We start from the raw sequence: 27,672 nt of genomic DNA on the forward strand, positions 1-27,672 counted from the left end.
CGCAAACTATTTTATTTTTATGGCACCAATGACATTTTTTTGCTATAATTTTTAATAGCAATATTTCATTGAAAATTACTTACTCGTTTTCCGTCCATCTACAGCGTTATTTTATATCAACGTTGAAACTTCGTGACATTACGTTCATTGACGTAAATTCTCGTCAGTCTTTCCTTTTCCGGTTGCCCGTGTGTAAGGTAATGTCGGTAAAAATTTCTCTTATAACAAAATCATTGTGAATCATCTATTTTACTGCGAATTATTAGTTATGTTTTGCAATTTTATTATTAAATGAAGTGTTTATATTTTATTGGTGTTCATATTTTTAAAATTATGATTCATTTAAAGTTCAATTATTTTTAGAATTATGTCGGGTGCATTTATGTTAATCATCACATATGCATTATATTTTAAAACTTCTCTTTTTCTTTTATTATAATTCCACGAAGTCTTTCAAAAGAAAGCAAATTTGCCCTCTCTATTGATAAATAGTCATAATTTTAAAAGTTCACTTATTCTATATATAATCTCTAATGGAGGCTGACTCACATGGTTAGTGAAGTTGAATAATGTCTGTCCTAAAACAGTATTTACATCTTACGATATACAAAACTCTGGAATTCACCTCTTTATAATATGTGATCGTACTTTTGATATTTCCAATTGAGCCGAAGCAAACCATTTTCCTATCACATGGTTGGTTTATTCAATCTATGACTTTTAAGACGTGTGTTGCCTGCTTCGGCTATCCCTACTGTGTCTTATAAATATATTGGGACTCTATAGAAATATGTAATTACTGGCTTCTAATTTTTTATATTAATGATTAAGGAGGACTTGATAAGCGAAATTAAATATTCAATCTCCAAATTCATTGATATGCACTTAAAAAACGAGAAATTTAGCTCCATTTCAGACTGTTCGAACCTATATATTTTTCCATTTAAATTAAATTACGAAACAAACAATATGGCTTTGAAAAATATAAAACAAGTTGGCAATGTTTGATTAGGCTATCACTTTCATTGTTGATTGAATTAAAACGGGCTGAAGTAAAGAAAACTATCGGTTTTCGGCGTAACAAAATCTGTAACCCTAATCACCGGGTGTACATATTCTTTACCTTCGCCAAGACATGTTAGCGGCCGTTTGTGGTTGTTTAACTAAACGGGCGTTAATTAAAATAAAATAATGGCTAAACTTCATCTATTTACTGCAAATTATTGACAGATGTGTATAAACGTATATATATATATATACACAAAACCACATCTATGTTTGTGTGTGTATATATTGTATATATATATATGTAGAACTATGTGTATATATATATATATATAATATATATATATATACATACGCATCTATACATATAACTGTATATATATATATATACACATTTATGTATATATATGTAGGTCTTTTTATATATATATATATATATATATATATATATATATATATATATATTTACGGAAACTGACGATCTTCAGAAATGTAAATAAACCCACGTGGTTTATAAATAACAGTCTTGTTACTAATACCGTAAGATCGCCTTCCTACTTGTTATTTCGAGATATATCTACAATTTGTACCCTGCGCTAGCCAAGTATAATTTTCTAATAATTCTCAGTGCTAATCCAGTTTCGCACCTCTCCTTGAAAAATGCAATTTTTTGGAAAAATTTTTTCGGATTCCTACGTTTTAGATGTTGGAAATTACAAACATGCACCCCCTCCACTTTTTCATACTTGGGTGGTCAATCAATTTGCTGAAGCAGATTTTCTGTGGACAAATATCCTTTTTGAAAACTTGCATCTGTTTCTAAGCAAGCTATTTCTCCATGGCTGGACAGGTTTCCATTGAAGATAGGAAGCAGTCAACACCACTTGTATGATGGTTGTACTCATACCAGTTGTGTAATGTGAAGAGGAGAGACGTATTTAGCCGAAAGAAGCAAAACCGGTTTCAGTTTCTGTCTGCCAAGTACATTCAGAAGATCTTTGGTTGGCTTATAGCTAGCTATAGCAGAAAGCACCAGGACTGAACCTGAAACCACATAGTTGGGAAGTGCATTTCTTAATTACACATCCATGCCTGTACCTCTGAACAAGGCAAAAGAATTCAAGCATGATAGCAGTCTGCAAACTTAAGGGAAAAACATTTTTTGCAGGCCATCTCTCTTAAAATATTAACCACTGGATAACAAGTGAAAGTGATTCCTAAACTCAAGGATTGCTAGTAAAGTTTCTGTTTGCAATAAATGTTTGATTTCTTTTTCTTTTTTTTCATCAGAATGAACACTTAAATATATATTTGTTTTTTGCAGCACAACCATGAAGAAGTTTATGAAAGCTAACAAGGTGGTGTTGATCCTGAACGGTAGATTTGCTGGCAGGAAAGCCATCATTGTTAAGGTTTTGTATACCTGTTCTTTTCATTAATTTATTATTCCTTAAGTTGTCATTTAGTCTTGTATCAGACTTTTAAAAGACTCCTGTCCTGACCAACCCATCCTATGTACTGAGAATCCTGACTACATTATCTGATATGTTCTTTACTAAAACTGGGTTATTTGAGAGGAATAGTGGGAGTTGGGCTGTTATTTGTAGTAGGTTGAGTGATTACAATCACCTTAATGTTCTGTAATAATGTATACCTGGATGTTAATTCAGAGGTAAAAACCATTTAGTAGTAACTATAACAACGGATGTGTAGTTTTCATTGGGACTGTTTGATTTCTTGGACAATATAGAATTTAGAAAAAATGCCTGATTTGTTACCATCCTTTCTGGAAGCAAGTGGTTCTTCATTGCTCCTGTATTAACCAATGAGTTTTGGCTGTGCTTAAGCAAGTATTAGATTGTTGGTATTTATTGAAATTAGTAACATTGATCTGTTCTCTTATGTTTTTTTGTTATTTCCAAGTGTAAAATATATTAAATATTGTGATCTGTTGAATTTTCAAGCTTTTGTAGAATTAAATACTAAGTTGGGATTGACCAAAAGTTTCTTTTGCCATTATAGTATGGCACTCAATTCTGGAATTTGGGTAGATTTCAGTATCAAAGTTAGATTCAAACTCTGTTATCTATTATTGTATGCTGTTCTCTTCTTGAGTGTGGAAGAAGAATAATACTAATAAAGTATTCACTCTCTTGCAATAAATAGTTGAGCAACTGCATCAACAATCTTGGTTCAGGACTGTTTGTTTTCGGTTCTATAAGAAGGCTTTTACTGGAAGTTAGACTTTGGAGATCATTGTCATTTGTCCAATTTCTGATTTTGAATGCTTTTTGAGACAGTAGTGAGATTTTGGCTTTGGTTTAAAATACTGAAAATTTCCAAAGTAGAAAACAGTCGCCCACAAAAAGGATTTTTGTTTATTCTGAACTGAAACTGGTGACATTTATAAATTGGAGTTGATATGAGTTACTAAGATATCCATTTTATGTTTAATTCTTTAGTATTTAAACTGACTATATTTGACCAAAATACAGCTCAAGCTGGTCAGACCTGGCTTCTTACCAACCCTACAATGTCATTCTAAAAATTGACAATTACCTCATCAAAATCTCAAAGCTACAAGATACTGCATGGTTTATTCAAAACGATGTGAATAAATAAGCATTACTTTTGATAGAATGTGAATGGTAAAGGGTTAACCCGAAGTGCTTTTTATTTATTTATTTTTCAGAATTATGATGAAGGTACTCAAGACAAAGGATATTCCCATGCTTTAGTAGCAGGAATTGACCGACATCCCCGCAAAGTGACAAAACGCATGAGCAAAAAGAAGCTGAAGCAGAGATCTAAGATTAAGACATTCATCAAAGTTTGCAATTATAACCATCTCATGCCTACTAGGTAAGTTGTAGAATTAAAATTTATCTAAATAGAAACATGCAAGCTGCACTCTGTGCCCAGTTTCTAATAGCTGGATTCGATTTTTATGCTTGCTATATAAAAATTTCTACAGCTTGTATTTTTTGCAAAACTACTTTGTGATGGCTTGTTTGTAGAAACATTTGAGAAAATATTTTTGTCTGCAGCTCAAGTGACTTTGGTATGCCACTTTAACTCTTTAAGCTCTGTAACTAAATAATCTAATAATTTGCACAGTTCTTCTCTATTATTAAAATTTTGTATGCTCATTGAAAATTAGCTTCTCATTTTCTATGTTGATGTTTAAATAATTTAATATTTTGTTGAATTTAGCTGTAATTAGATTCGTTTTTGAGACAAAAGTTATGAAACATTTGGTTAAGAGGCTTTTGTTGAATTGAGTTTCAAAAATTACAATATGTTAAGTAAAGTTGTTTTATTAAACCAGTCTAAATTCATGATTATTTTAGAATTTAATTGAAATACATTAGAGGTGTATTTTGTTTAGAAATATAGTAACACAATCTAAAAAGGATTAAAAAAAAATTATTGGCATTAGAATATGACATAAGCAGAAATGAAGGCTATAATGAATTATGGTTTGAGCAATTAATAAATATATGCATCTGCAGAGGCAATTAATAATTATATGCATCCTTCATTTTGGTTTTAAAAGTATGTACAGTGGTTAGCTAAACTGAAATCAAGTACAAATATGCAAAATAGAAGTTTTAATTGTTAAAGGTTTAGATTACATCACTAATAAAGCTAATAGTATTTCCATGACAAATTAACAACGGCACTGATTCACTCAAACATCTAAAATGAATTAAGTAGATGGGATAGTATAAGAGTTGGTAATATATCATTCAGGGTTAAGTGGTTGTGAAAGGGAATAAATATACACATACTAGAATTGTTCGAATATTAATCATGTCTTAATGCACTTTTACAGTTAATGAAACTGCATTCTATGCTTGGTTTCTTAAATGGATTTGATAATTTACTTGGTGCAGAACTCAGCTAGCTAACCACTTGTGGAACCTAAAAATGATTTTACAAGTATTCAGTGAAGACCACCTTTGATATGGGATTGCAGTAAGTTATAAATCACAAAAACTGCAATTGGTTTACTGTTGTTTTAAGACACTTTTTATGCAGCGTTGCATTCTGTTTCCAGTTTCTGATAGCTGGATTTAATTTTTGTGCTTGCTATAAAAAATTCTACCAAAAACTTGGAACTTTTGCTAACACTGGTTTGTTAGTAAAAGCGTTTTTGCAGAAACATCTCTATGGAAGAATTTACTTTCAGTTCAAGTAATTTCTGAGTGTGTGCCTCTTAGATTTTTTTTTATATCATGCATGTGTGAACAAAGTATTCTTGGTTACAAGCTTCCAAGACACTTATTGTTGGTTTATTGCACATCTGGTGGCAATGTTGGGAGGAAATGTCAGTCCAGGTGAAGGTGGTGGACAGGCAGAATTGCTAGCATGCCAGGCAAAATGCTTAGCAACATTTTGTCTCTACGTTGTGTGTTCAAATTCCGCCAAGGTCAAAATTACTGACTTTGTACAAAAGTTTGAAACCAATCTTGAAAGCAAATGTCAGTCTAGGTGGGAAAGTGTTTTTCATTTGATGCTCTAATTTATAGGTAATTTCTTAGCAATATGTATATCTTCCTGCTATATACACAAACACAGAGCTTCTATTTTAGCCTAATAAATATGCAGGTGGTTGAACTTGCAGACCACATGACTTGTTTCCCCATGTGATTAATTCCTTTGCATTATAAGAGATACAATATCAATTTTTAAACCTTGTTGATGTTTAATTTTTTTATATAGTATACAGAAATAAATGTCCTTTACAATTGGACATAGTAAATAAATTAAAAGAACTATAAAATATGAATAGGTATTACAAATAAATACACAGCTTCACTTGTCAAGAAAATATGCCATTGAACAGAGAATGTAAAGCAAACTTGTAAAAATTATTCAAAACGAGTGATATGGATTTTTTTGAAGCAGGGTTAAATTTCTGGATATTTATGAAATATAATTATTTTTTTCTCAATTAAGATTTTGATTTGTTTGCATTCAATTTAGTTTTTTCTTTATCTCATTTTACAAAAAACTTATATTGTATTCTCAAGTAACAAATTATTTTTACAGCATTAACTTCATATCTATTGGTGATGTGGGGTGGGTGTAAAATTGTAATAATATTGAAAGATTGATAAGTTTTTATTCTTAGATATCATCATTTAACGTCCGCTTTCCATGCTGGCATGGGTTGGACGGTTCAACTGGGGTCTGGGAAGCCAGAAGGTTGCACCAGGCCCAGTCTGATCTGGCAGTGTTTCTACAACTGGATGCCCTTCCTAATGCCAACCACTCTGTGAGTGTGTTGGGTGCTTTTTACATGCCACCGGCTTGGGGACCAGACAAAGCTGGCAACGGCCACAGTTGGATGGTGCTTTTTACGTGCCACGTTCGGATGGTTCTCTTATGTGCCACCGGCACTGGTATCACAGCTACAAATTCCATTGATGTTGATAGATTGCGATATGTGTACATCAATGAAACTTTTAAAGTGTTTGTGGAATTGCACTGAGGAAATAAGTGAAACATAAACTAGTTGTTAATCACACATCTTTAGCTCTTTTTATAGCTAATGCAAATTGCTTTTTGCCCAGTTTCTAATTGCTTAAGTTTTTTGTTTCCTATGAATGAAAATTGCATTTCAGATTTTTGGATTTATCATGTACCAGCTGTTGTGTGTGTGTTCAATTATCCAAATTCAGTTACTAATAGCGAATTTGTGGAAGAATCTCCATTAGTGGCTTCATAAATAAAGAATAGTGTCACATGCATCAAAGATAAAAATCTGTTCCAAAATGCTCTTTTTCTTTCTTGCTCTTAAGTTCTTAAGTATCTGTTACTTTGGTTATCTTGGGAATTATGCATTAATCTTGTAAAAAGGGAGCTTTATTTGAAACTATTGAATGAATGCCGTCAAAATACGAAACTGCTTCTCTTTTTGCTACTTGTGCCAAGTGGTTTGTAGAATCCACCACATTGAGAAATAGAAATTAATATGAAAAGAGGTTTTGAATAAATCTATTTTGGTTCTGTTATAAAATTTATAACTTGAAATATTGTTGTAGGTATTCTGTGGATGTCGTCTTGGACAAATCTCATGTAAACAAAGATGCTTTCAGAGATCCTGCTTTGAAACGCAGAGCGAAGCGAGAAGTGAAAGCTAAATTAGAAGAGAGGTAAATTGATTTTCTTGATTTTATGAAAACTTGTTTTGTGTTGGAAAGTCCACAAAAAGCAACTGCTTTGTTAAGCTTCATTCCTTTCTAATAGCAAGATGTAATAAAATGGATTTTGTTTGCATTACTTGAAGTCAGTGAAAACATCTAATAATATGAAAGAACAAATTCCATTGCAATACATAATTCTTGTTTTATAGCCTTACATATTTCATTGTTTTACCTAAAGGTTTCTTCATTGTCCGTTACAGGCAGATTATATTGTCAACCATTTCAATGCAGATATTGTATAGTTGATTTATGTCATTTGGTAGAACTTATATTAAACATTCTGTCTGATGAAATTTTTTTTCTTATTTCAGGTACAAGACTGGTAGAAACAGATGGTTTTTCCAAAAACTAAGATTCTAAAATATTTTCTCCAGTAAATAAATATTATAACATTTAATTTTAGCTTATTGTTTTTATTGCGAGGCAGACTGCCATTTTAACTTCAATGTTGTGCCCTGCTAGAAAGGCATTCAGCTGTAAAAACAGAAAAGTAGCATGAACATGGACCATGTCCCCTGTTTTTGCATGAGAAAATGAATGTGAAACAAAAAATACTATGTAGTATCCATGTCACATCCAATTTCTCGTGCAAATATGGACATTCAAGTTCTTGGGCAAGATTATAAGTATCTCAATACTATCCGGTTTTGGCTTTCATACAAAAGATACATTGCTTGAACTTTTTTGAGAGAAATTTGCTCAGAACTGTTTCCAAATCCCAAGTTATTTATATTCTAAAGACTAACTAAATAATGAGTTACTTTAAATTCATTTTAAAAATGAATTGGGGGGGGGTGAATTGACTGTTTAGATTTGGAATCTAAACAGTGTTTTATTGTGTTTAGAAGATTCCAAGTAATCTGTTATTGTAACTAACCCATCATAAATTACTGCAAATCCAAAATATACTGGCAACAAATAGTTTATCAGATTCATCCATTTAGAATTTGGCAGGGGAATTTCCACATTGCTAGATGAAAAATTACTTTTATTACTTTGGTATGACTAGAAATGTTTGGTACTGTTAAAAGTGGTAGAAATGTTAACGTGTTTCATTGCAAAAAAGTCAATCATACTAACAAGATTGCCACTAAATGACATTTCTTTCTGTAAAAAATATGGCGGATCTTTTCCTTTTGATGGATGGAATTTTCTAGTTAGCTAAACAATTTGAAGTGTCAAAAGAAAACATTATTGTAAACAAAATTGTAATTTGTAAGTTTAACGTAGTTTAATTCGAAGAATTTTAACCAATGAAATCCTAGCATTTGAGTTCAAATCATTTGCTGCGTCTAAAAACTCACACACACGTCTTATTCATCCTTATCTCTTCTGTATGTGCTAGAAATAACAGCTATATCTCTTAAATCAATGAATTTCGTCGCCCAATAGAAATATTAACGATATTTTCTTTATTTTTTTTTACCGAAAAGGGAAACAACAAAAACAAAACAATAATATGCCTAAAGCGGCCTAGAGTTTGCGCGTGGAGTGTGAGTCGTATTGTAAAAATTTGCGAAATATTTTTTCATAAAAGGATGCCCCAGCTTGTCGGAGGCTGTGATATAAATTGGGGAAAAAAATTTCGACACCAGTGTGTAATTGGTACTTAATTTATCGACCCCTAAACGATGAAACATTGACCCCCCCCCCCCCCTTCTGGTTTATTTACCTTTTGTGTAAATTTGTTGTGGAAGGGGGCAGAACACAGAGGGGACAAAAGTATTAAGTCGATTCTATCGACACCAGTGCGAACACACGAATGTGTGTGTACGCTTATATATTAATTACTATGTACTTGTGCAAATGTATATGTATGTGTTTGAGAGAGAGAGTGTGTGTATGCGTCTGCTATGTTTCTTTATCAATATCGATAATGCAGCAAATGCTGAGATTTCATTGGTTAAAATTCTTCGAATTAAACTACATTAAACTTACAAATTACAATAATGTTTTCTTTTGACACATTCTATCAGTATACGAAGTTTCAAATTTTTTAGTTAACTAGAAAATTCCGTCCATCAAAAGGAAAAGATCCAATATGGCTGCCATAATGTTTTCTCACTTAAAGGTCTTTATATATTTTCATTTGTCTAAGTTGGCCTCATTGGTCTTCCTTCATGTAAGTAGGGCTGGTGAATAATTACATCATTAACTTATGAAATATACGCAATACATTTTAGTGTTTGTCATAACAGCCATTTTGTTTGATCAAGAATTTCTTTTGTATAAGTTAAACCATTAATATGAAAATCATGAATAAATTTTAACATTTATTCCTGGCATTTTTATTTTTAGTAATATTTTTCAAATTACTAAGTTGTAGATGAAGATGGCTGTTAGTATTCCTAAATATCCCTAAAATGTAAGAGGCTCATGTGTTACAAGTGAACAAGTTTTAGAGAATGAATATTTGACTTTAAAAATAAATTTTTATTAAAGAGGAAGACAATTGTTTTGGCAATGATTTATCATGTGGAATGTCTTAATTTATTGCTGAGAATATAAAGCACGCTGTGTTTTATTGTGTTTAAGAGATTCCAAGTAATCTGTTGTTGTAACAAACCCATCATAAATTACTGCAAATCCAAAATATACTGGCAACAAATAGTTTATAATATCCATCCATTTTGGTATTGGTAGGGGAATTTCCACATTGCTAGATCAAAAAGACAAAAAAGAAATTCTTACAAGTGGAGATATTTTAAAAATTGCATTTACTAATGCTGGATATGTTTCTATTAACTTATTTATATATTAATCATAGAAAGCTGTAGGTTTGATTAGTGTCTTAACCCTTTCGTTACTTCATTTCTGACCAAAATACACCCCTCATGAGTTTCAATTAAATTTCTAAGATAATCATGAATTCAGACTAGTTTCATTAAACAACTGTAACTTTTTTTACTTATCAACATATTAATGTGATATGTGGAACAATTAAAGAAAGGGTTCTTAATCAATTCTATTGCAAAACTTTTGTCTCAAAGTGACTTTAATTACAGGTAAAAATATTAAAATTTTGTTTAAACATCACCATACAAAATGAAATCATCAGTTAATATTCAATGGGTATGCAACAAAATTTTGATACAGAAGAATTGTGCACATCACTAGATCATCAGTTGAATTTAATGCACAACAGAATAGGTGAAATAAACTGGAATCCTGCAAGTTTGACCGAACTAAAGAAATCGGTCAAAAAATAGTATACGGACCTGGTTATGGTATGGAAGTGATAAATTCCAGACCACATCGTACCCTAGGCCATGCTGACTAACATTATTTTCCCTGTATAAAAACTAAATCCACAGCAGTACCCAGTATTTGCTTCACAAATTTTTCGAACTTTGATCCCCAACTTTTGTGTTTGTTTCCACAGTGATCGCTTCAAACAAGCATACTGAAAAAAATAAGTCTAATGGTTTCACTTCCTAAGAAAGACTAGATAAACTCTTATCTCCTCAGAAAAAATTGCTAATAAAAACATTTTTAAAGTTTTTACTTCATTCCAATGTAAAATCATCTAATGTTGCTATCTCCGCTTTGTTTCTTCAGAATTGCTGCTTTCGGTTTTGGATACAGAAATATCCTATTTATTGTACACCATGTGCTTTTGTACCTCATTCTTTCTTTTTCTCGATATCTCCCTATTTTCCATTGAAAAGGCTTTAAATTCAGAATCAATGCTTGATAACATGAAACGCCAATCCATTTTCAAAGTTGACGAAAAAATGTGGAAAAAAATCTCCCAAAATTCAGAGTTCAGATATCACGTCAAGCAATGTCAGATATTATAACCCAACTATTTACAAAGTGAAATCACGTATTTTCACAAATGTACTAACGAGATTTGTGCTTAAATTCACATTTAAATAACAATGGGTACTCTTGGCCGGGTTGGTCTTATAAACCAAAAAATTTTTTGGCCAGGTTAGTATCAAAAGGGTTAAGCAATTAGTATTATAATTCAATGTTGTGTGGAGCAACATTAAATGATTTCATTAGCTTTTATTACTTTGGTATGACTAGAAGTGTTTCCTACTGTTAAGCTTTATGGCAAGCATTTACATTGTACCAATGAAGATAGTTAATTTCCTATTGATCCTGAATAAGAAGAAACAATAGTTAAGGTGCTGGATGATTGACCATGTGGTCATAAGTATTACAACCAGTGTTTGTGTCTCTGAATGTCATGTTCATTTTCTATGCTGGTACAAAACTTGAAGCTATATTCTATAGCCTGATGTCTTTCTGTTGCCCTCACTGGATTTTTAAGTAAGGTATTTTTTACTCCATGTTGAAATTGCCAAATGATGTATGTGATACTTACACAAGAGAAATGAATGTCAAATGTTGCATATTGTCAATGGAAACAAAAAACAACATGCATGTGTGTGGCATATATATATATATATACACTCAAAAAGGAGGGTTGGCTGAACAGTTCATAAGCTGTTGATGAAAGAGTGAAGCTAGGGCTGTGAAATCTTGCATTCATTAATTTCAACTCTTCTTGAAACTGCATTGTCTCTTTTCAGATAAACTGACATATGACTGTTCATAGAAGGTTTCAGAAGTAACTAGTTGTGGCTCTTGAAAATTGACAATATTTGGCAGTGGTGTTATCAAATACCTGCAGAAAAAGGGTTTAGCCCCCAAGGACGTTCATGCTTGCTACATTAGAGGATGACACTCCAGCTTTATCAATAGTGGAAAAGTGGGCAGCTGATTTTGGATGGGAAGGGAGAGTCTTGAAAATTACCCTAGGTGGTTTGAATGTCCTGCAACTGCTATCACAGAGGAAAACATTGATCGTGATCACCACATAGCGATGGCTGACAGGTGATTGACTATTAATCAAATTACCAATGTTATTAACATATCCTGTGAGATGGCTGAGAATGTTCTGCACAATGAGCTTGGCATGATGGTTTCTGCTCTGTGGTTGTTATGTCTTCTGCCACTGATTAAAACTGCCAGACTGATCACATCATTGGGAGGAGAGAAAGAGAGGATCCATGCAGTAGAATCACCCCTCCTCACTTTTAAAGAAGGCCAGTCATTTCATCTGCAGAAAGGTGATGGAGGTCAGATTTGGGGGATGCAAAAGGCATTGTCTATTGATTATCTTCAAAAGGTTAACACCATCAATGAAGAGTACTATGCCAACTTTCTGGGGCTGTTATGAAAAGCTATTAAGACCAAATGAGCTGGAAAACTGAAAAAAGGGGTTTTGTTTCATCAGGACAATGCTTCAGCATATCAGTCCTTTGTTTCAAGTGACTGACTTTCAGCAGGTTTATCGCCTCCATCTATTCTCCTGATCTGGTCCCATCTGCTGCACAACATGTAAAAACATTTGACTGAAACCTGTATCACTGTGTTCTCATATTTGCTATTGATAACTTTTTTGACCAAGAGGATGAAAGCTTCTTCAATGAAATCCAACTGCAACACTGATGGAAGAAGTGTGTGGATGGCAAGAACCATGTTGAAAAATAGCCCTCATTTGGTCACATTCTATGAGATTATCTTGATCATCTATGAATTTTTCAGCTGACTCTTGTGCATGTGGGATTTGGTACAGTTTCTGTCTACCAAATTTCTTTCATGAGTAGGATGGAACCCCAAATTTAGTGCCTGTGAAGTAACATCATGCCTGTGCTTATTAATAAATCATATAATTCTGCTTGCTCTGGTTCTGTTCTCTACTGATTCAGCAGCAAAAACAATTCTGATTTAAAATGATTTAAATTAAAACCTTCCATTAAAATTTCATGTTAATTTATGTTCCAAACAACAAAATTTTTTTAATGAATTCTTCAGTTTTTCAACATTAATTGAAATAAAATCAGTATATTTTAATAAGAATATGATAACAAAAGGGTTAATCAACCTCAACATGTGACTGGAACTGTATTGGCCTTGGAATTTTGAAAGTGAAGAGTGTAAGGCATAACTATAGTCATAAAATACTACTAACAGCACTAATAGAAATTCTACAGTTATATTGAACTGTTGGAAGTTTATAAAAATCCATAAAATATATAAGTTCATTTGAAATTGTATTTTGACATATTTGATTCTTTAAAAGGTGTAAAAGTCGACAAAATTAGTAATGAAGGAGTAGTCTTAGGAGGCAACATCTCTGAGAGCTATATTCTTTGTTATTAACCAGTCACCTCTTCTACCTTAAGAGTTTTTCGCTTAATGTCAGTAAGTAAGTAATCCTAACTATGGAATGAAATCAAAGGCATAATCTGTCTACAATATTATTTTGCTACATTGGTGAGGTTTTAATAAATCTTGATATGGTGTATTATATCCTTATTTTTATATGAGAAAAAAGTTTATATGGCTAGACTTGGAACCAAGTATGCAGGTTGTGTGTCATTACTTCAAATTTTAAGCATATCATTGTTTATCACACGAAGGAGTCTGCACAAGAACTTAAGCTATATCCATTACCATTTCCACTTCTTTGTGACAACTTATTTATCTACTTTATCATAGATCTGCTTAGATGAAAAGTTAATATAGCTATTTTAACATACCTCACTTTGCTTGCATGGCAGTGATACATGTTTGTACAGATCAACATATTTATTAAACTTTTTAACCTTTTCATTAAATTCAGTGATTTAGTATCATAGTACAAGAGGTTACATCAAAAGTATTTTGATGCCAGCTCATCTCAGACTAAATGATATAAAGCATGACAATTTTAACATGATCATATTTAAATTAGAATCATCATCACAATTTTATGTAAGAACCTTTAGTTAATTAATGTTCCAAATATCAGATTAATTACAGGAATCTCATTTTAATAAATCCCTCCAAATTCTGATTATCTTCAAAAGTAACCAAAATACATTATGTATTTCATTAGAAACATGGTTAGAAAAGGTAAGCATTGTAAAAATGAAAAAAATTACAAATTTAATTTTTAATTAAGTTTTAAATACTGCTTCACATAGGGAATATTGTGTACATTTGTGGATTCTCATCAAATGTATTCTGTTGTATCATAATTTTGTATGATAATCAGATGTTTATCATGAAAACAAACTAGATGAACTAAAAAAAATATGGTATCTGGTTGCCATTTTCCAAGGATCTATAATAGTCTTTGAAATGATTTTATGAAAAAATATTCACCTGTTCTTGCCTCTTCGTGATTGAGTGTACATAAAAAATAATAAAATATTTATTGTGTTCAACGCGAATGAAGAGACTTTTTCCATCACTGTAATAAAGCTCTGTGAAGAAGCATTAAAAGAAATTACTTAAATTTGATAAAGAAAAGAAAAAATAAACTGAATAGTTCAAAATAACAATTGAAGACGTACTACGAAAATAATACACCATTAAAATAAAGAGAGGAGAATCTAATGTTTTGTGTGATGACTTTATCAAAGAGAAGGAAAAGATGCCAAATTTGCAGGTCAAATATAAAATGGAAGTTGAGGAGTGGGACAGAAGGATCAGAAGTGGTGACATAAAATGGGTAACATAGAAGAGAGAAAGAGTGAGAAATATAATAAGCGGGGTGAGATAGGAGGAGAAAGAAAGAAGGTAGGGGAGAGAGAGAACTAGCAAGAGAGGGGAGCTCATGATATAAAATAACATTACTTGTATTACATAGTGGACTTTTGATTTTAAAAATCTATTACAGGTTTTTTAAAATAAGTCAACATCATACCTTAAGGCTGAATATTGCAATGAGGAAAATAATTCCAAATAAAATACCAGTTGAAATATTTTTAATTATTCTGAAATTAAAATAAATTGTAAAGGAAAATACATAAATAAAAAGGTGATTAACGTACTTAATGATATAAAAATAGTGAAAAATATATCCATTCAGTACTTTGATAAATCCTAACATCATCATCATCATCATCATCGTTTAACGTCCGCTTTCCATGCTAGCATGGGTTGGACGGTTCAACTGGGGTCTGGCAAGCCCGAAGGCTGCACCAGGCCAGTCAGATCTGGCAGTGTTTCTACAGCTGGATGCCCTTCCTAACGCCAACCACTCCGAGAGTGTAGTGGGTGATTTTAGGTGCCAGATGGCCACGCTCGGATGGTGTTTTTTATGTGCCACCGACACAGGTGCCAGACGAGGCTGGCTGACGGCCACGCTCGGATGGTGTTTTCTTATGTGTCACCGACACAGGTGCCAGACGAGGCTGGCGGACGGCCACGCTCGGATGGTGTTTGTTATGTGCCCTCAGCACGGAGGCCAGTCGTTGCGGTACTGGCTACGATCACGTTCGGATGGTTTTCTTATGTGCCACCGGCACTGGTACCACAAGGATACAAATTCCATTGATGTTCATCTATTTTGATTTGGTTCGATTTGATTTGATTTGATTTGATTTGATTCGATTCTCACTTGCCTCAACAGGTCTTCACAAGTGTCACAAGAAGGAAGGTATGCACAGGTGGACTGACTACGTCCCAGGTAGGGGCCACGGATTATGGCTTCACTAGTCTTGCCGGGTCTTCTCACGCACAGCATACTTGAACTAAAATATTTGGAATTAGTAGTAACTAGTAAGCAAAATCAAAACCACTAAGATATATGTAGAGAGGCTTTAGAGCATTTGTAAGCATTCAGTTTGGCGAAGTGCATATTGTGTTGGAAATGAAAGTTTCTTCCCCTTTTCTCCTCACCTGAGGTAGCAATGTTTTCCTCTAAAACAAGAATTCTTTTTCCTGTCTCTCAAAACCACACCTCCCCACCAGTTGAGGGGGTCTTGTCTTGCAAGTTACTTGGTGACCTCATTGCTGCTGGTGCCAGTACACTCAGCAAAGTGGTTGGTGTTAGGCAGGAATCCAGCCATAGAAACCATTCCAAAGCAGACAGCAGGGTTTGCTGCAATCTTGTCCAACCCATGTCAGCATGGAAAATGGACTTTATTATGATGATGATTATGTGGTACATCTTTTATAAAATGTTTCAAAAGATATTTCATATCTTTTTAATAAAAAGTCAAGATCCAGAAAATTATGTATGTATTTCATAAAGTACAGGTCTACCACATACTGAGCATTTGTTGCTTATTTCCTAAACCAGCTCTGTTTGAATTGGCCTATGAGTAAGAGGTTTTCAAATGTTATTTTAAATGTCTGTTTTAGGACTACACTACTTGATGTGATCTTTTTTCTAAAGATAGTAGCATGTGATTTGAGAAAGATTTATTCATTTTTAGGCCAGCTATGATGAAGAGGCTTACTCATTGCCTTGTGAGTACTCTGTGTTTGATAGTGGTAATGTGCATATCAGTTTTTGCATTAAATACCAATGGGTTTGGGATTCTTTTCACAGCTGAAAACAGAGTTAAGTGATCCATCAACTTCTAGAGAAAGTCAGCTTCCAAAGGCTTGTTCATTCACTTCAATTCAACTTGGCCAGCTAGTGGTGAAGTTTTGTATATGAATAACATTAATCATATTGAAAATATAAGTGGTGGTAGGGAACATAATCAATAAGTTTCATTATACTGAGATAATTTATATTTAGATGAAGGCAAAATATCACAGCCATGATAAAAAATCTTACATTTTCATGAGTCAAAGGAACCTCTAAGTAGTCATTCGCCTTGTTAGGAATATAGCCAAATTTACTTCAAATCACATTGTGCTGTCTTAAAAAAAGGATACATTGGATAATGTAGTCCTAAATAATGGCTAGAATGTCTTTAATAATAAGTCCAATCGATTAGAACTAACGTGGGGCTAAACACTGATATTGAATGTAATGGTATATGTATACATGAGTAATAAAAATAAAATGATTTAATTATAAGGGGAATAAGTATTTGAGTGGTTCTAAAGATTTGTTCTAATTTATGATGTTTGTAGCATTTGTAAAACTACTTTCAAGTATTTGATGCAAAGTAAAGAAAATTAGGGACAAGTCAAAATTTCACCATATGATTATAAGAAAAGTTTCAACTTAAGAATTGTATGAAAATTGTTATCAGTTTTGATGATACATGTACAGTTTTAGTAATAAATAAATTTTACTTTTCTCTCATCTCTGTTTGCCATTGAACAGGTAAACAATTGTTATTTCTCTGTTGAAAGAATGTGGAGTGAATTATTCCAGACACTGAAATTAAAAGGAAAGAAAATATTCAATAAAGAGAAAAAGCATTGAATAAGTAATCCTTTTGGTGTATGCTATGATATGCCAACTAATCAAGAGAAATTCCTTAATTCTGTTAGTGGTTTTTGTTATTGAACTGGGGTCATGCTGGAACACTATCTTCATGGGTTTTAGTCATTCATATCGGTTTTAGTTTTGACACAAGACCAGCAAGGGCAGGGGGTAAGTTGATAACGGTGATCCCAGTGCTTTACTAATATTTATTTTATTAACCCTGAAAGGATGAAAGGCAAAATCAACCTTGGCAGAATTTGAACTCACAAGGTAAAGATGGATGAAATGCCACTAAGCATTTTGCCCAGTGTGCTAACAATTCTGTCAACTCGCCACCTTGATTTAGTCAATCAGAGCAACCCCAAGGCAGCAAGCTGGCAGAATTGTTAGTGTGCTGGGTGAAATGTTTAGCAGTATTTCATGTGCCACTATGTTCTGAGTTCAAATTTCACCGAGGTCGACCTTTACCTTTCATCCTTTTGGGGTCGATAAAATAAGTACCAGCTGAAAACTGGGGTCGATGTAATCAACTAGTCCCTTCCTGCTAAATTTCAGGCCTTGTGCCTATAGTAGAAAGGAAAGGAATCATAACAATCACATGATTTATTTCAGTCTGACTGTTATTTTATTGCTTTCTATTTATCAAATTGCTCAGTTACATTTATGACATAAAAAGATACAACTTAATGTACCAGCTTACATCAATAAAGACATACACACACATTTGGTGATGGCAACCAACCTTTTGATCAAACCAAAGAAACTATGTTCCCATTAAGATTTTTTTTTTATTCCATTGTGGACACTATCTATCAACAGCAACATGTGACAGATATGTACCATCATTTTTTTCCCCTTGGTGACATAAGGCTGGGTTTGAGCTCGGAAAACACTAAGACACTGATACTGATAAGTGCTGCCAATTCCTTTCATTAATTGCTCTAGACTGGTACATTCTTTATTCATCCTGAAAGGATGAAAGGCAAAGATGACATTGGTGTACTTAGACCTCAAAATGTAGAGAGTTTACTGTCAGTATCTATGACTCAAATGTCTTTACCAATTTGCCTTTTATACAGCCACACACATGTTGATCTATATAGAGATATGTGTATGAGTGTATGTATGTATGTGCATGTGTATATATATGTGTGTGTGTGTGTGTGTGTATATATATGTGTGTGTGTGTGTGTGTGTGTGCATATGTGTATACATGTATGTGTGTGTATATATGAGTGTGTACATATCTACAGGGGTTGGACAGAATAATGGAAACACCTAGCATCATAATTCTGAAACATCTATAAAACCATCAAAAGCTTGTTTATTTTTATGTTTTTTTATTTATTATTAGTGTTGCTTAATATGTTTTGCTACAATTACTATTTCTTTTCAGATCATCATAAGAAAAAGGTAATTAAAATTCATTAAAATGACAAATCTATCAAACTTTCACAGAAGTCAAATTTTTGGCACTTGTATGGCAGGCGCAAGTGTAACGAAAACAGCTGAAATGTTTGGTGTATCAAGAAGTACTGTCTCAAAAGTAATGACAGCCTTTGAGAATGAGGGAAAAACCTCCTTATCGAAACAAAACTCTGGAAGAAAATCAAAACTTTCATATAGAGACTGTCAGATGCTTAATGCAAATTGTTAGAAAGGATTACAAAAGTACAGCTCCCAAAATTACTGCAGAGCTTAATGACCACCTCGAGAACCCAGTTTCCACAAAAACTGTTTGCCGGGAGCTGCACAAAGCCAGACTTCACGGGAGGGCTGCAATCAGAAAATCATTACTTTCAAACACAAACATTGCAAAGTGTTTAGAGTGGAGTGAAAACCTACAGAATTGGTCCCTAGAGCAGTGGAAGAATGTTATTTTCTTAGATGAGTCATCCTTTACTCTATTTCTGACCACCAGCCGAGTATACATATGGAGACAGCCAAAAGAAGCATTTGACCCAGACTGCCTTCTTCCAACTGTTAAATATGGAGGAGGATCTGTGATGATCTGGGGGGCTATATCTTGGAAATCTGCTGGCCCAATGGTTTCCCTTCATGGCAGAATTAATAGTCAAGACTATAGAAGCATTTTATCTGATCAAATTCATCCTATGGTGGCGGAACTGTTTCTGGAGGGTAACACAATCTTTCAGGATGATAATGCACCAATTCACACAGCTAAAGTTGTTACTGAATGGTACGAGGAACATCTTACCTGGCCACCACAGTCCCCAGATTTCAATATTATTGAACATTTATGGTGCATTTTAGAAAAACAAGTAAGGAGTCGATATTCTCCACCATCATCACTACAAGAACTGGAGACTGTTTTAGCAGAAGAAGGGACAAAAATTCCTTTGAAAGCAATTCAAACTTTGTACAAGTCCATACCTCGTAGAATTCAAGCTGGCAAAGGTGGTACTACCCCATATTAAAATAAATTTGTCTGAAATTTTAAGGTGTTTCCATTATTTTGTCCAGCCCCTGTATATGTAAGTTTGTGCATGTGGTTGTGTGTGTATATATATATGTATGTGTATGTGTATGAATGTATGTGTATATACATATATATATATATATATTGCCTGGGAAGGTTATAAGTGCCAAAAACTTCCCAGGCAAAGAATGAACCCCATAACATAGACTAGTAGTTAGTGACTTCAGGATCAGGGCTAAATGGAATTACTAGCATGGAGGAGAAGGGTCTGGAAGCTTAAAGATCTTGCGAATGGACAAAGATTTAGAGACGTATTACTTGAAGCCTTTGGCGAAAAAATTTGCCAATGTTTTGCGCTGTAAGGACCAAAGACTTGAGGTATTTCATGTTGCAAGACAGTGTGTGAAAGAGAATCGTGATGTTATAGGAGAAAAATGTGTCCGCATGGATGATAGTTCACTTGCATTAAATGAGGCTGTAAAGAGAGAGGTGTGCAGACACCACTATGAAAGGTTACTCAATAAAGAGAATGAATGAGAGAAAGAAAGTCTGGTGAATGCGACCCAACAGAGGGACCAGCTATCTGAATTGACAGTACTTTGGTAGCTAAAGCAATTAAGGGTATTAAGATAGGGAAAGCCTCCAGCCTATTAAGAATCACTGCAGAGATGCTCAAAATATCTGGTGGTGTCAGCTATAGCCTAGTCACCCGTATAGTTAACCAGGTGATACATGGAGTCATACCCAATGACTGGTGTGGCAGCACCATAGTCAACTGTTACAAAGGTAAAAGTGATGCTTTAGTTACAAATAATTACAGAGGTATCAAGTTGTTGGATCAGGTAATGAAGGTCGGAGAGGATCATTGCCAAACTAATTAGGGAGAGAGTCAGTCTAAATGCAATACAGTTTGGGTTCATGCCAGGGAAAAGCACCACTGATGTTATATTTCTGGTAAGACAGTTGCAAGAGAAATATCTAGCCAAAGATAAACCTCTGTACCTGGCTTTCATTGACATGGAGAAAGCCTTTGACAGGGTCCCCCAATCCCTTATCTGGTGGTCAATGAAGAAACTAGGGATAGATGAATGGTTAGTGAGAGCTGTGCAAGCCATGTACAGGGATGCTGTCAGTAAGATGAGGGTTGGCAACAAGTACAGTGAAGAATTCCGAGTAGAGGTAGGGGTCCACCAAGGATCAGTCCTCAGCCCCCCCCCCCTATTCATCATAGTCCTCCAGGCAATAACAGAGGAATTCAAGACAGGATGTCTCTGGTAGCTTCTCTGTGCTGATGACCTTCCTCTAATTGCTGAGTCACTATCAGAACTAAAGGAAAAGTTTCAGGTGTAGAAGCAAGGATTAGAATTGAAGGGCCTTAGAGTCAACCTAGCTAAAACCAAAACCAGAGTCTTAATAAGTAGGAAGGCAGACAAACCACAAATCCCTTCAGGTAGAAGGCCCTGCTTGATCTGTAGAAAAGGCGTAGGTAGAAACTCCATAAGATGTACCCGGTATAAGCTAGTTTTTGTATGTAGCAGATGCTCAGGTGCTATAAACACAGAAAATATGCAGAGAACAGCTTCTGTCACATTCCAGTGAGGAAAACTAGCTTCCGTTACCTAGGGGACCAAGTCAGTAGCAGGGGTGAATGCTCTGAAAGTGTCGCTGCTAGAATAAGAATAGCCTGGACAAAGTTCAGAGAGCTCCTACCTCTGCTGGTGACAAAGGGCCTCTCGCTCAGAGTAAAAGGTGGACTGTATGACGCATGTGTGCGTACATGCTACATAGCAGTGAAGCATGGGCTGTGACTGCTGAGGACATGTGTAAACTTGCAAGGAATGAAGGCAGTATGCTCCGCTGTATGTGTAATGTCAGTGTGCAATCATGACAAAGTGTAAGTGCCCTGAGAGAAAAGTTGAAGCATCAGATGTGGTGTGCAAGAGAGACGACTGTGCTGGTATGTTCATGTGTTGCGAATGAATGAGGACATCTGTGTGAAAAAGTGTCACACCCTAGTGGTTGAGGGAACCTGTGGAAGAGGTTGATCCAAGTTTTCCTGGGATGGGGTGGTGAAGCATGACCTTCGAACATTGGGCCTTACTGAGGCAATGACTAGTGACCAGGACCTTTGGAGATATGCTGTGCTTGAGAAAACCCAACAAGCCAAGCGAGACCATAACCCATAGCCTATGCTAGTGAGTGTAACCAGCCCATTTATGAATGCCCCCTCATTCATTGGACAATAAACCTTGCTTGTAAAGACCTATTTAAGCAAGTGAAATCAAAATCAAAATCAAAATTGCTGACATGGCTGACGACAGTACCGCCTTACTGGCACTCATGTCAATGGAATGTTAAAAGCACATCCGAACGTGGGGTGTAGCCGGCCCACATATGAGTACCCCTCATTCATTAGACAATGAACTTTGCTTGCAAAGACCTATTGAGGCAAGTGTAAACAGATCAAAGTCGCTGACGTGGCCAATGATAGTACCGCCTGATTGGCACTCGTGCCAGTGGAACGTTAGAAGAAGCATATCCAAGTGTGATTGTTGCCAGGGCCATGGATTGGCTCCCGTGCCAGTGACATGTGAAAAGCACCATTCGAGCATGATCATTGCCAGCATCGCCTTACCAGCACATGTGCCAGTGGCACATGAAAAACAACATTTGAGCCAGTGCCACCGGACTGGCTCCCATGCATGTAGCATGTGAGAACACCTTTTGAGCGTGGTCATTGCTAGAACAGCCTGATTGACCCTCGTGCTGGTGGCATGCAAAAAGCACCTACTACACTCTCAGAGTGGTTGGCATTAGGAAAGGCATCTAGCTGTAGAAACTTTGCCAGATCAGATTGAGCCTGGTGCAGCCTCTGGCTCACCAGTTCTCAGTCAAACCATCCAACCCATGCCAGCATGGAAAGCAGACATTAAACGATATGATGATGATGATGATGATATATATATAGGTGCAGGCGTGGCTGTGTGGCAAGAAGCTTGCTTCCCAACCACATGGTTCCAGACTCAGTCCCACTGTGTGACACCTTGGGCAAGTGTCTTCTACTATAGCCTCAGGCCAATCAAAGCCTTGTGAGTGGATTTAGTAGATGGAAACTGAAACAAGCCTGTCGTATGTATATGTATATATGTGTGTGTGTGTATATATATATATATATATTTGTATTTGCCCCTTGTGTTTGCCCCTTGACTATTGCTTGACAACCAATGTTGGTGTGTTTAATTTCCCTATAACTTAGCAGTTTGGCAAAAGGGTCTGATAGAATAAATACTAAGCTTACAAAGAATAAGTCCTGGGGTTGATTTGTTCAACTAAAGGTGGTGCTCCAGCATGGTCACAGTCAAATGACTGAAAAAAGTAAAAGAATAAAAGAATATATTTGTATGAGTGTATATACCTCCCTTTGCATGTATATGTATGTGCATAATCATACTTACTGTATGTTCAGGCAGAAAAATATGTATATGTGTGTGTGTGTGTGAGAGAGAGAGAGACCTTGTAGATAGTTATCAGCCTTGAAGATATATCAAAATATTTAAACCTTAAACAAATGCACCAAATTAAGATTCTGTTCTGATTCTCTAGAATCCACATTATCATCGCAACATAAAATATGTAGTGACGCTATACAGCGGCGCATGCGCGAAGCACCGGAAGTAGGACCATTTGCCTATGTGGCAGTTAGCCGAGGCAAGGGGATCGTAAGACGTTGACTACCAGCGTCCAGCAAGCAGCGACTTGAGACAAAGCGACCGAGGGCAACGGACGTATATTTTCTCGCTGTCCATTATTGATAGCAGTCGGCCGAAGGCTTTAACCAAATTGTTGCAGACAACATCATCTTCCTCTTTCCAGACGCCATCTTTGACCAGTGTCGTTAGCATTTGAACACTGTAGATTCTACAGCGATATAGTTCAGCTCTGACACATCTATACCAAAGGGATACCCAGATATACCACTTATTTGTTACTGTCATAAGAGAATAAAGTAGATATATATTATTTACGTCTGCGTCTTGTTGTTTCTGACTGGTAGAGAATCTGGATTATTAAAGCAACGGAAAGTGATTGCTTCTCGCACCCCCAAAAGGTCCAGAGAAGATATTCACACTTTCGTTACACTGGTGACCCCGACGTGATTCTGGTCTAAAACCGGAGATCACTTAACAACAAAGAAATCCAGTTTTTCTGCTAGGTCGGAACACGATTTTAACTCTACGCAGTCATCATCTTTCGACGATTTGTTTCCGGTCCCCTCGGACAGTTATAGAAGGAGCCTTTTTTATTCTTCAACATAATGACGGACGCCATCGTATCATCGATGCTTTTTCTCTGCCTTCGTCATCATCATCGTCGTTATCTTCGTCGCCATCACCACTAAGAACAACGTTGTCTCAAGTCCACACTACAGTCGCCTTCCACCACCACCTTTCAACACCGTCGATCTCCACAAGATGTACATAGCAACTCGCGGAACTTTAGCTTTCATGCTGTTCGTGCATAGCGTGCCAAGAATTAACAGCCCAGCACTATCTGCGTGATTCTTCTGTTCCAGTTAACCTGTCACAGCATTGAAGCCACAACCGTTACACGATATGTGTCCAATCGGCATCTGCATTTGTGAACTCAACATTCTGTTACAGAACGAACTGCTATTGTGCATCAGGCTATTACAGACTGGTAAATTAACTCCATTGTCTGAAATAGCCCTGAGAGACATTTTTTCTTTGCGCTGTATTTTTATTTTTGCTCGCATTCACCTTGTATGTATTTCTGTCGCACACACGTACACACACATAAATGCTATCTCTCTCACATACATACGTCACACATGCTTTTCTCGCTTGTTTTTTCCATGCTAAATTTGCCTTTTATGGACACACCTCATTTCTATAGACCCTAGGGGTCACGTATACATAGAGAGGGTTGTTTGTCCATTATAACGCGCCAGCATGTCACACTTTGTTCCTGCACGAACGAGGCATATAATCACTCAACCACTGGCATATTCATTGCTGTTTTTCGGTCTGGCAAGCCCTATTGCATTTCATGCGCCTTTGCTCCGCACGTGTACTGCCTTGTTTTTGCAACACGTTTGCGTTAGCTTAATTCTTTTCCCTGTTAGACCCCTGTTGGTCACGTAATTAACAGAGAAAATTATCTGTGTCGCGCATCACACCAGCATGCTTGCACTGTCGCTTTTTGTGTTACTAGCGATCTATCTGTCGATTCCATTTCCTCTCCTGCAGCAATTGATTTAACTGCTATTTCGCAGGATCAACCACCTTTAGAGAAGTTGGATTTTAATTTCGCCTAGGTTCATTAACTGTGAGTTTGCTTTCCTTCCGCTGGTCAGCGGAAGGCTCTTTACTTTGTGACGTATCCACCTTCACGCATGCACCTTTGATCTTTGCTCATTTTGAGTATTTTTTTTCCTTTTGGTAAATTTCTTGTGTATGATGTAAATTTTGCCATTTTTATTATATTGTGTGCTATTTGGTTATCTGGTATCCACCTTGAGTTTTATAGTCACTACAAGGAATTTTGTGTCGTGCTTCGCACTGGGGTGGAGCTCTGTAGTGACGCTATACAGCGGCGCATGCGCGAAGCACCGGAAATAGGACCATTTGCCTACGTGGCAGTTAGCCGAGGCAAGGGGATCGTAAGACGTTGACTACCAGCATCCAGCAAGCAGCGACTTGAGACAAAGTGACCGAGGGCAACGGACGTATATTTTCTCGCTGTCCATTTTTGATAGCAGTCGGCCGAAGGTTTTAACCAAATTGTTGCAGACAACATCATCTTCCTCTTTCCGGACGCCATCTTTGACCAGTGTCGTTAGCATTTGAACACTGTAGATTCTACAGCGATATAGTTCAGCTCTGACACATCTATACCAAAGGGATACCCAGATATACCAATTATCTGTTACTGTCATAAGAGAATAAAGTAGATATATATATTTTACGTCTGCGTCTTGTTGTTTCTGACTGGTAGAGAATCTGGATTATTAAAGGCAACGGATAGTGATTGCTTCTCGCACCCCCAAAAGGTCCAGAGAAGATATTCACTAGTTCGTTACAAATATAACCCCGATTACAAGCAAATGAGATCTAAGTGTTCCTTTCACTTATTAGAGATAGGAACCAAATCTCCCTCAAATCACTCCCTATCATCTCTGAAATTGAAAAGTACAATGAGCATTTTAGTTCCTGATATACAAAAAGGCACCATAACGACAGCTGAAACACCTTTAATAATGAATCACCTCAATCAGAGGTGACCTGGAGCTAAATAACAACAACAGCAACAATATAATAAACCCTGTTCAAAGATTCAGTATCATGAGTAAAACCTTGCCTAAATGATTGAAAATGAAGGATGTTCTCAGAATGCTGAACTGTTTGGACAAGATGACAAAGGACCCAGATACCTGATACCTTGCTATACTCAAGAAGATCAATCCCCCATAGAAGAAGTGTTATGGCTGAATCCGTTGGTGAAGAGGATTGGCCTGCAAGAATCCTGTGCTGGTGCCACATAAAAAAACACTTGTACTGGTGCTGCATAAAAAATACTCATGCTCAGTGAGAGCGCTCATGCTGATGACACATTAAAAGCACCTAGCACACACTGATTCATGTTAGGAAGAGCATCCAGCTGTAGAAATTGGGCCAAATCAGACTGGAATCTGGTGCAGCCCACCATCCTGCCAGCTCTGGTCAAACTGTCCAACCCATGCCAGCATGGAAAACAGACCTTAAAGGATGATGATGTGATGATGATTTGCATGGAAAGAGTTTAAATATGATTTGCTCACCAATATCCTGTAAAGCTGTTCCTAATGTCAGGAAAGCAACAGATATACTGATCACAATAAAGATTTCAATTAGTGTAGAGATCCAGGCATATTCTTGGTATCTTTGTTTTATAAGCTGAAATAATAATAAAAAAATGCATTATGCTTGCTAAAATGAAAAAAAAAATCTGCTGCACTAAACTAAATTCTCTGTTATCAACAGAAATAAAGTGAACAAACTTTTAATGCTTTAGCATTCAAAGCAGCCATGTCCAACCGAAATAATCTGTTTTATGTCTACACTGACCAAATCTGATCTTTCACACCTCTTCTACAATGTCATTTAAAAAATATACAATCACATCATGAAAATCTCAAAGATACAAGATAATGCATGGTTAATTCAAAACAATGTGAAAAAAATAAACACTACATTTGACAGAATAATCTAAATGCGAAAGCAATAAATCAGTTACACGAAAAATTTTCACAGCAGTTTGCTATGGAGAAAATACTTGCTTTTGGCAACAGGTTTCAAAACACCATCAATTATTGAACCCTCAAGTAGACCATTAAATGCATGTATAGCTCTTTCTGCTATCATCAGTACAAGATGACTTTGGAAACTATAGATCAGAGGTTCTCAACCAAGTTTTGTCTGTGGACCCCTTTGAGTCCTATTTTGCTCAGGTGGACCTTCATAGCCGTATCCTATCATATTTTTATAATTAAATATTATTAGGAATTGTATAAAAAATTGTTAAAATATTTTGTGTATTGTGGAAATATAACCAATTTATTGCATTTAAATGTTAACTACAAAAAATCTTATTTGCACCTCCAAAAGCCATATTTTCTTGGTTGAGAACCACTATTGTAGACCCTTTAATGAAAATCAGTAAATACTCTATTTCTGATAGATGTAATCAGCTGCCAGGCTGGAATAAATTATATATTGTACAGGCTTAGCAGTGTTATAAACTAAACAAACTTTTAAATCTGTTCAAATGTGTTTGTAAAT

General features: G+C 35.5%; 2 protein-coding genes across 5 annotated transcripts in view; one reads left to right on the plus strand and one right to left on the minus strand.

Annotated features, from left to right (window-relative positions):
- Positions 1–124: 124 nt before the first annotated feature.
- On the plus strand, positions 125–7,614 carry LOC115209393 (60S ribosomal protein L27). The gene is made up of 5 exons (XM_029777787.2): positions 125–197; positions 2,330–2,417; positions 3,698–3,867; positions 7,056–7,166; positions 7,529–7,614. The coding sequence occupies exons 2-5, from the start codon at positions 2,337–2,339 to the stop codon at positions 7,575–7,577; spliced, it is 411 nt and encodes a 136-aa protein (XP_029633647.1). The 5' UTR covers positions 125–197; positions 2,330–2,336; the 3' UTR covers positions 7,578–7,614.
- A 394-nt stretch (positions 7,615–8,008) lies between these two features.
- LOC115215027 overlaps positions 8,009–27,672 on the minus strand; it is a 106,289-nt gene continuing 86,625 nt past the window's right edge. The window contains exons 14-18 of one of the 4 annotated variants that reach the window (XM_036502432.1): positions 26,673–26,787; positions 17,259–17,343; positions 14,926–14,995; positions 14,382–14,482; positions 8,009–8,187 (exon numbers count right to left, since the gene is read on the minus strand). In XM_036502432.1, the coding sequence (XP_036358325.1) occupies positions 8,025–8,187; positions 14,382–14,482; positions 14,926–14,995; positions 17,259–17,343; positions 26,673–26,787 (534 nt within the window). In that variant the 3' untranslated portion in view covers positions 8,009–8,024. Of the gene's footprint in view, positions 8,188–9,634; positions 9,877–14,381; positions 14,483–14,925; positions 14,996–17,258; positions 17,344–26,672; positions 26,788–27,672 lie in introns of those variants that run through there. The other 3 variants (XM_036502441.1, XM_029784160.2, XM_036502435.1) reach the window with 3 other exon arrangements.

The sequence above is a fragment of the Octopus sinensis genome, linkage group LG1 (genome assembly GCF_006345805.1).
Source record: "Octopus sinensis linkage group LG1, ASM634580v1, whole genome shotgun sequence".
Taxonomy (NCBI): domain Eukaryota; kingdom Metazoa; phylum Mollusca; class Cephalopoda; order Octopoda; family Octopodidae; genus Octopus; species Octopus sinensis.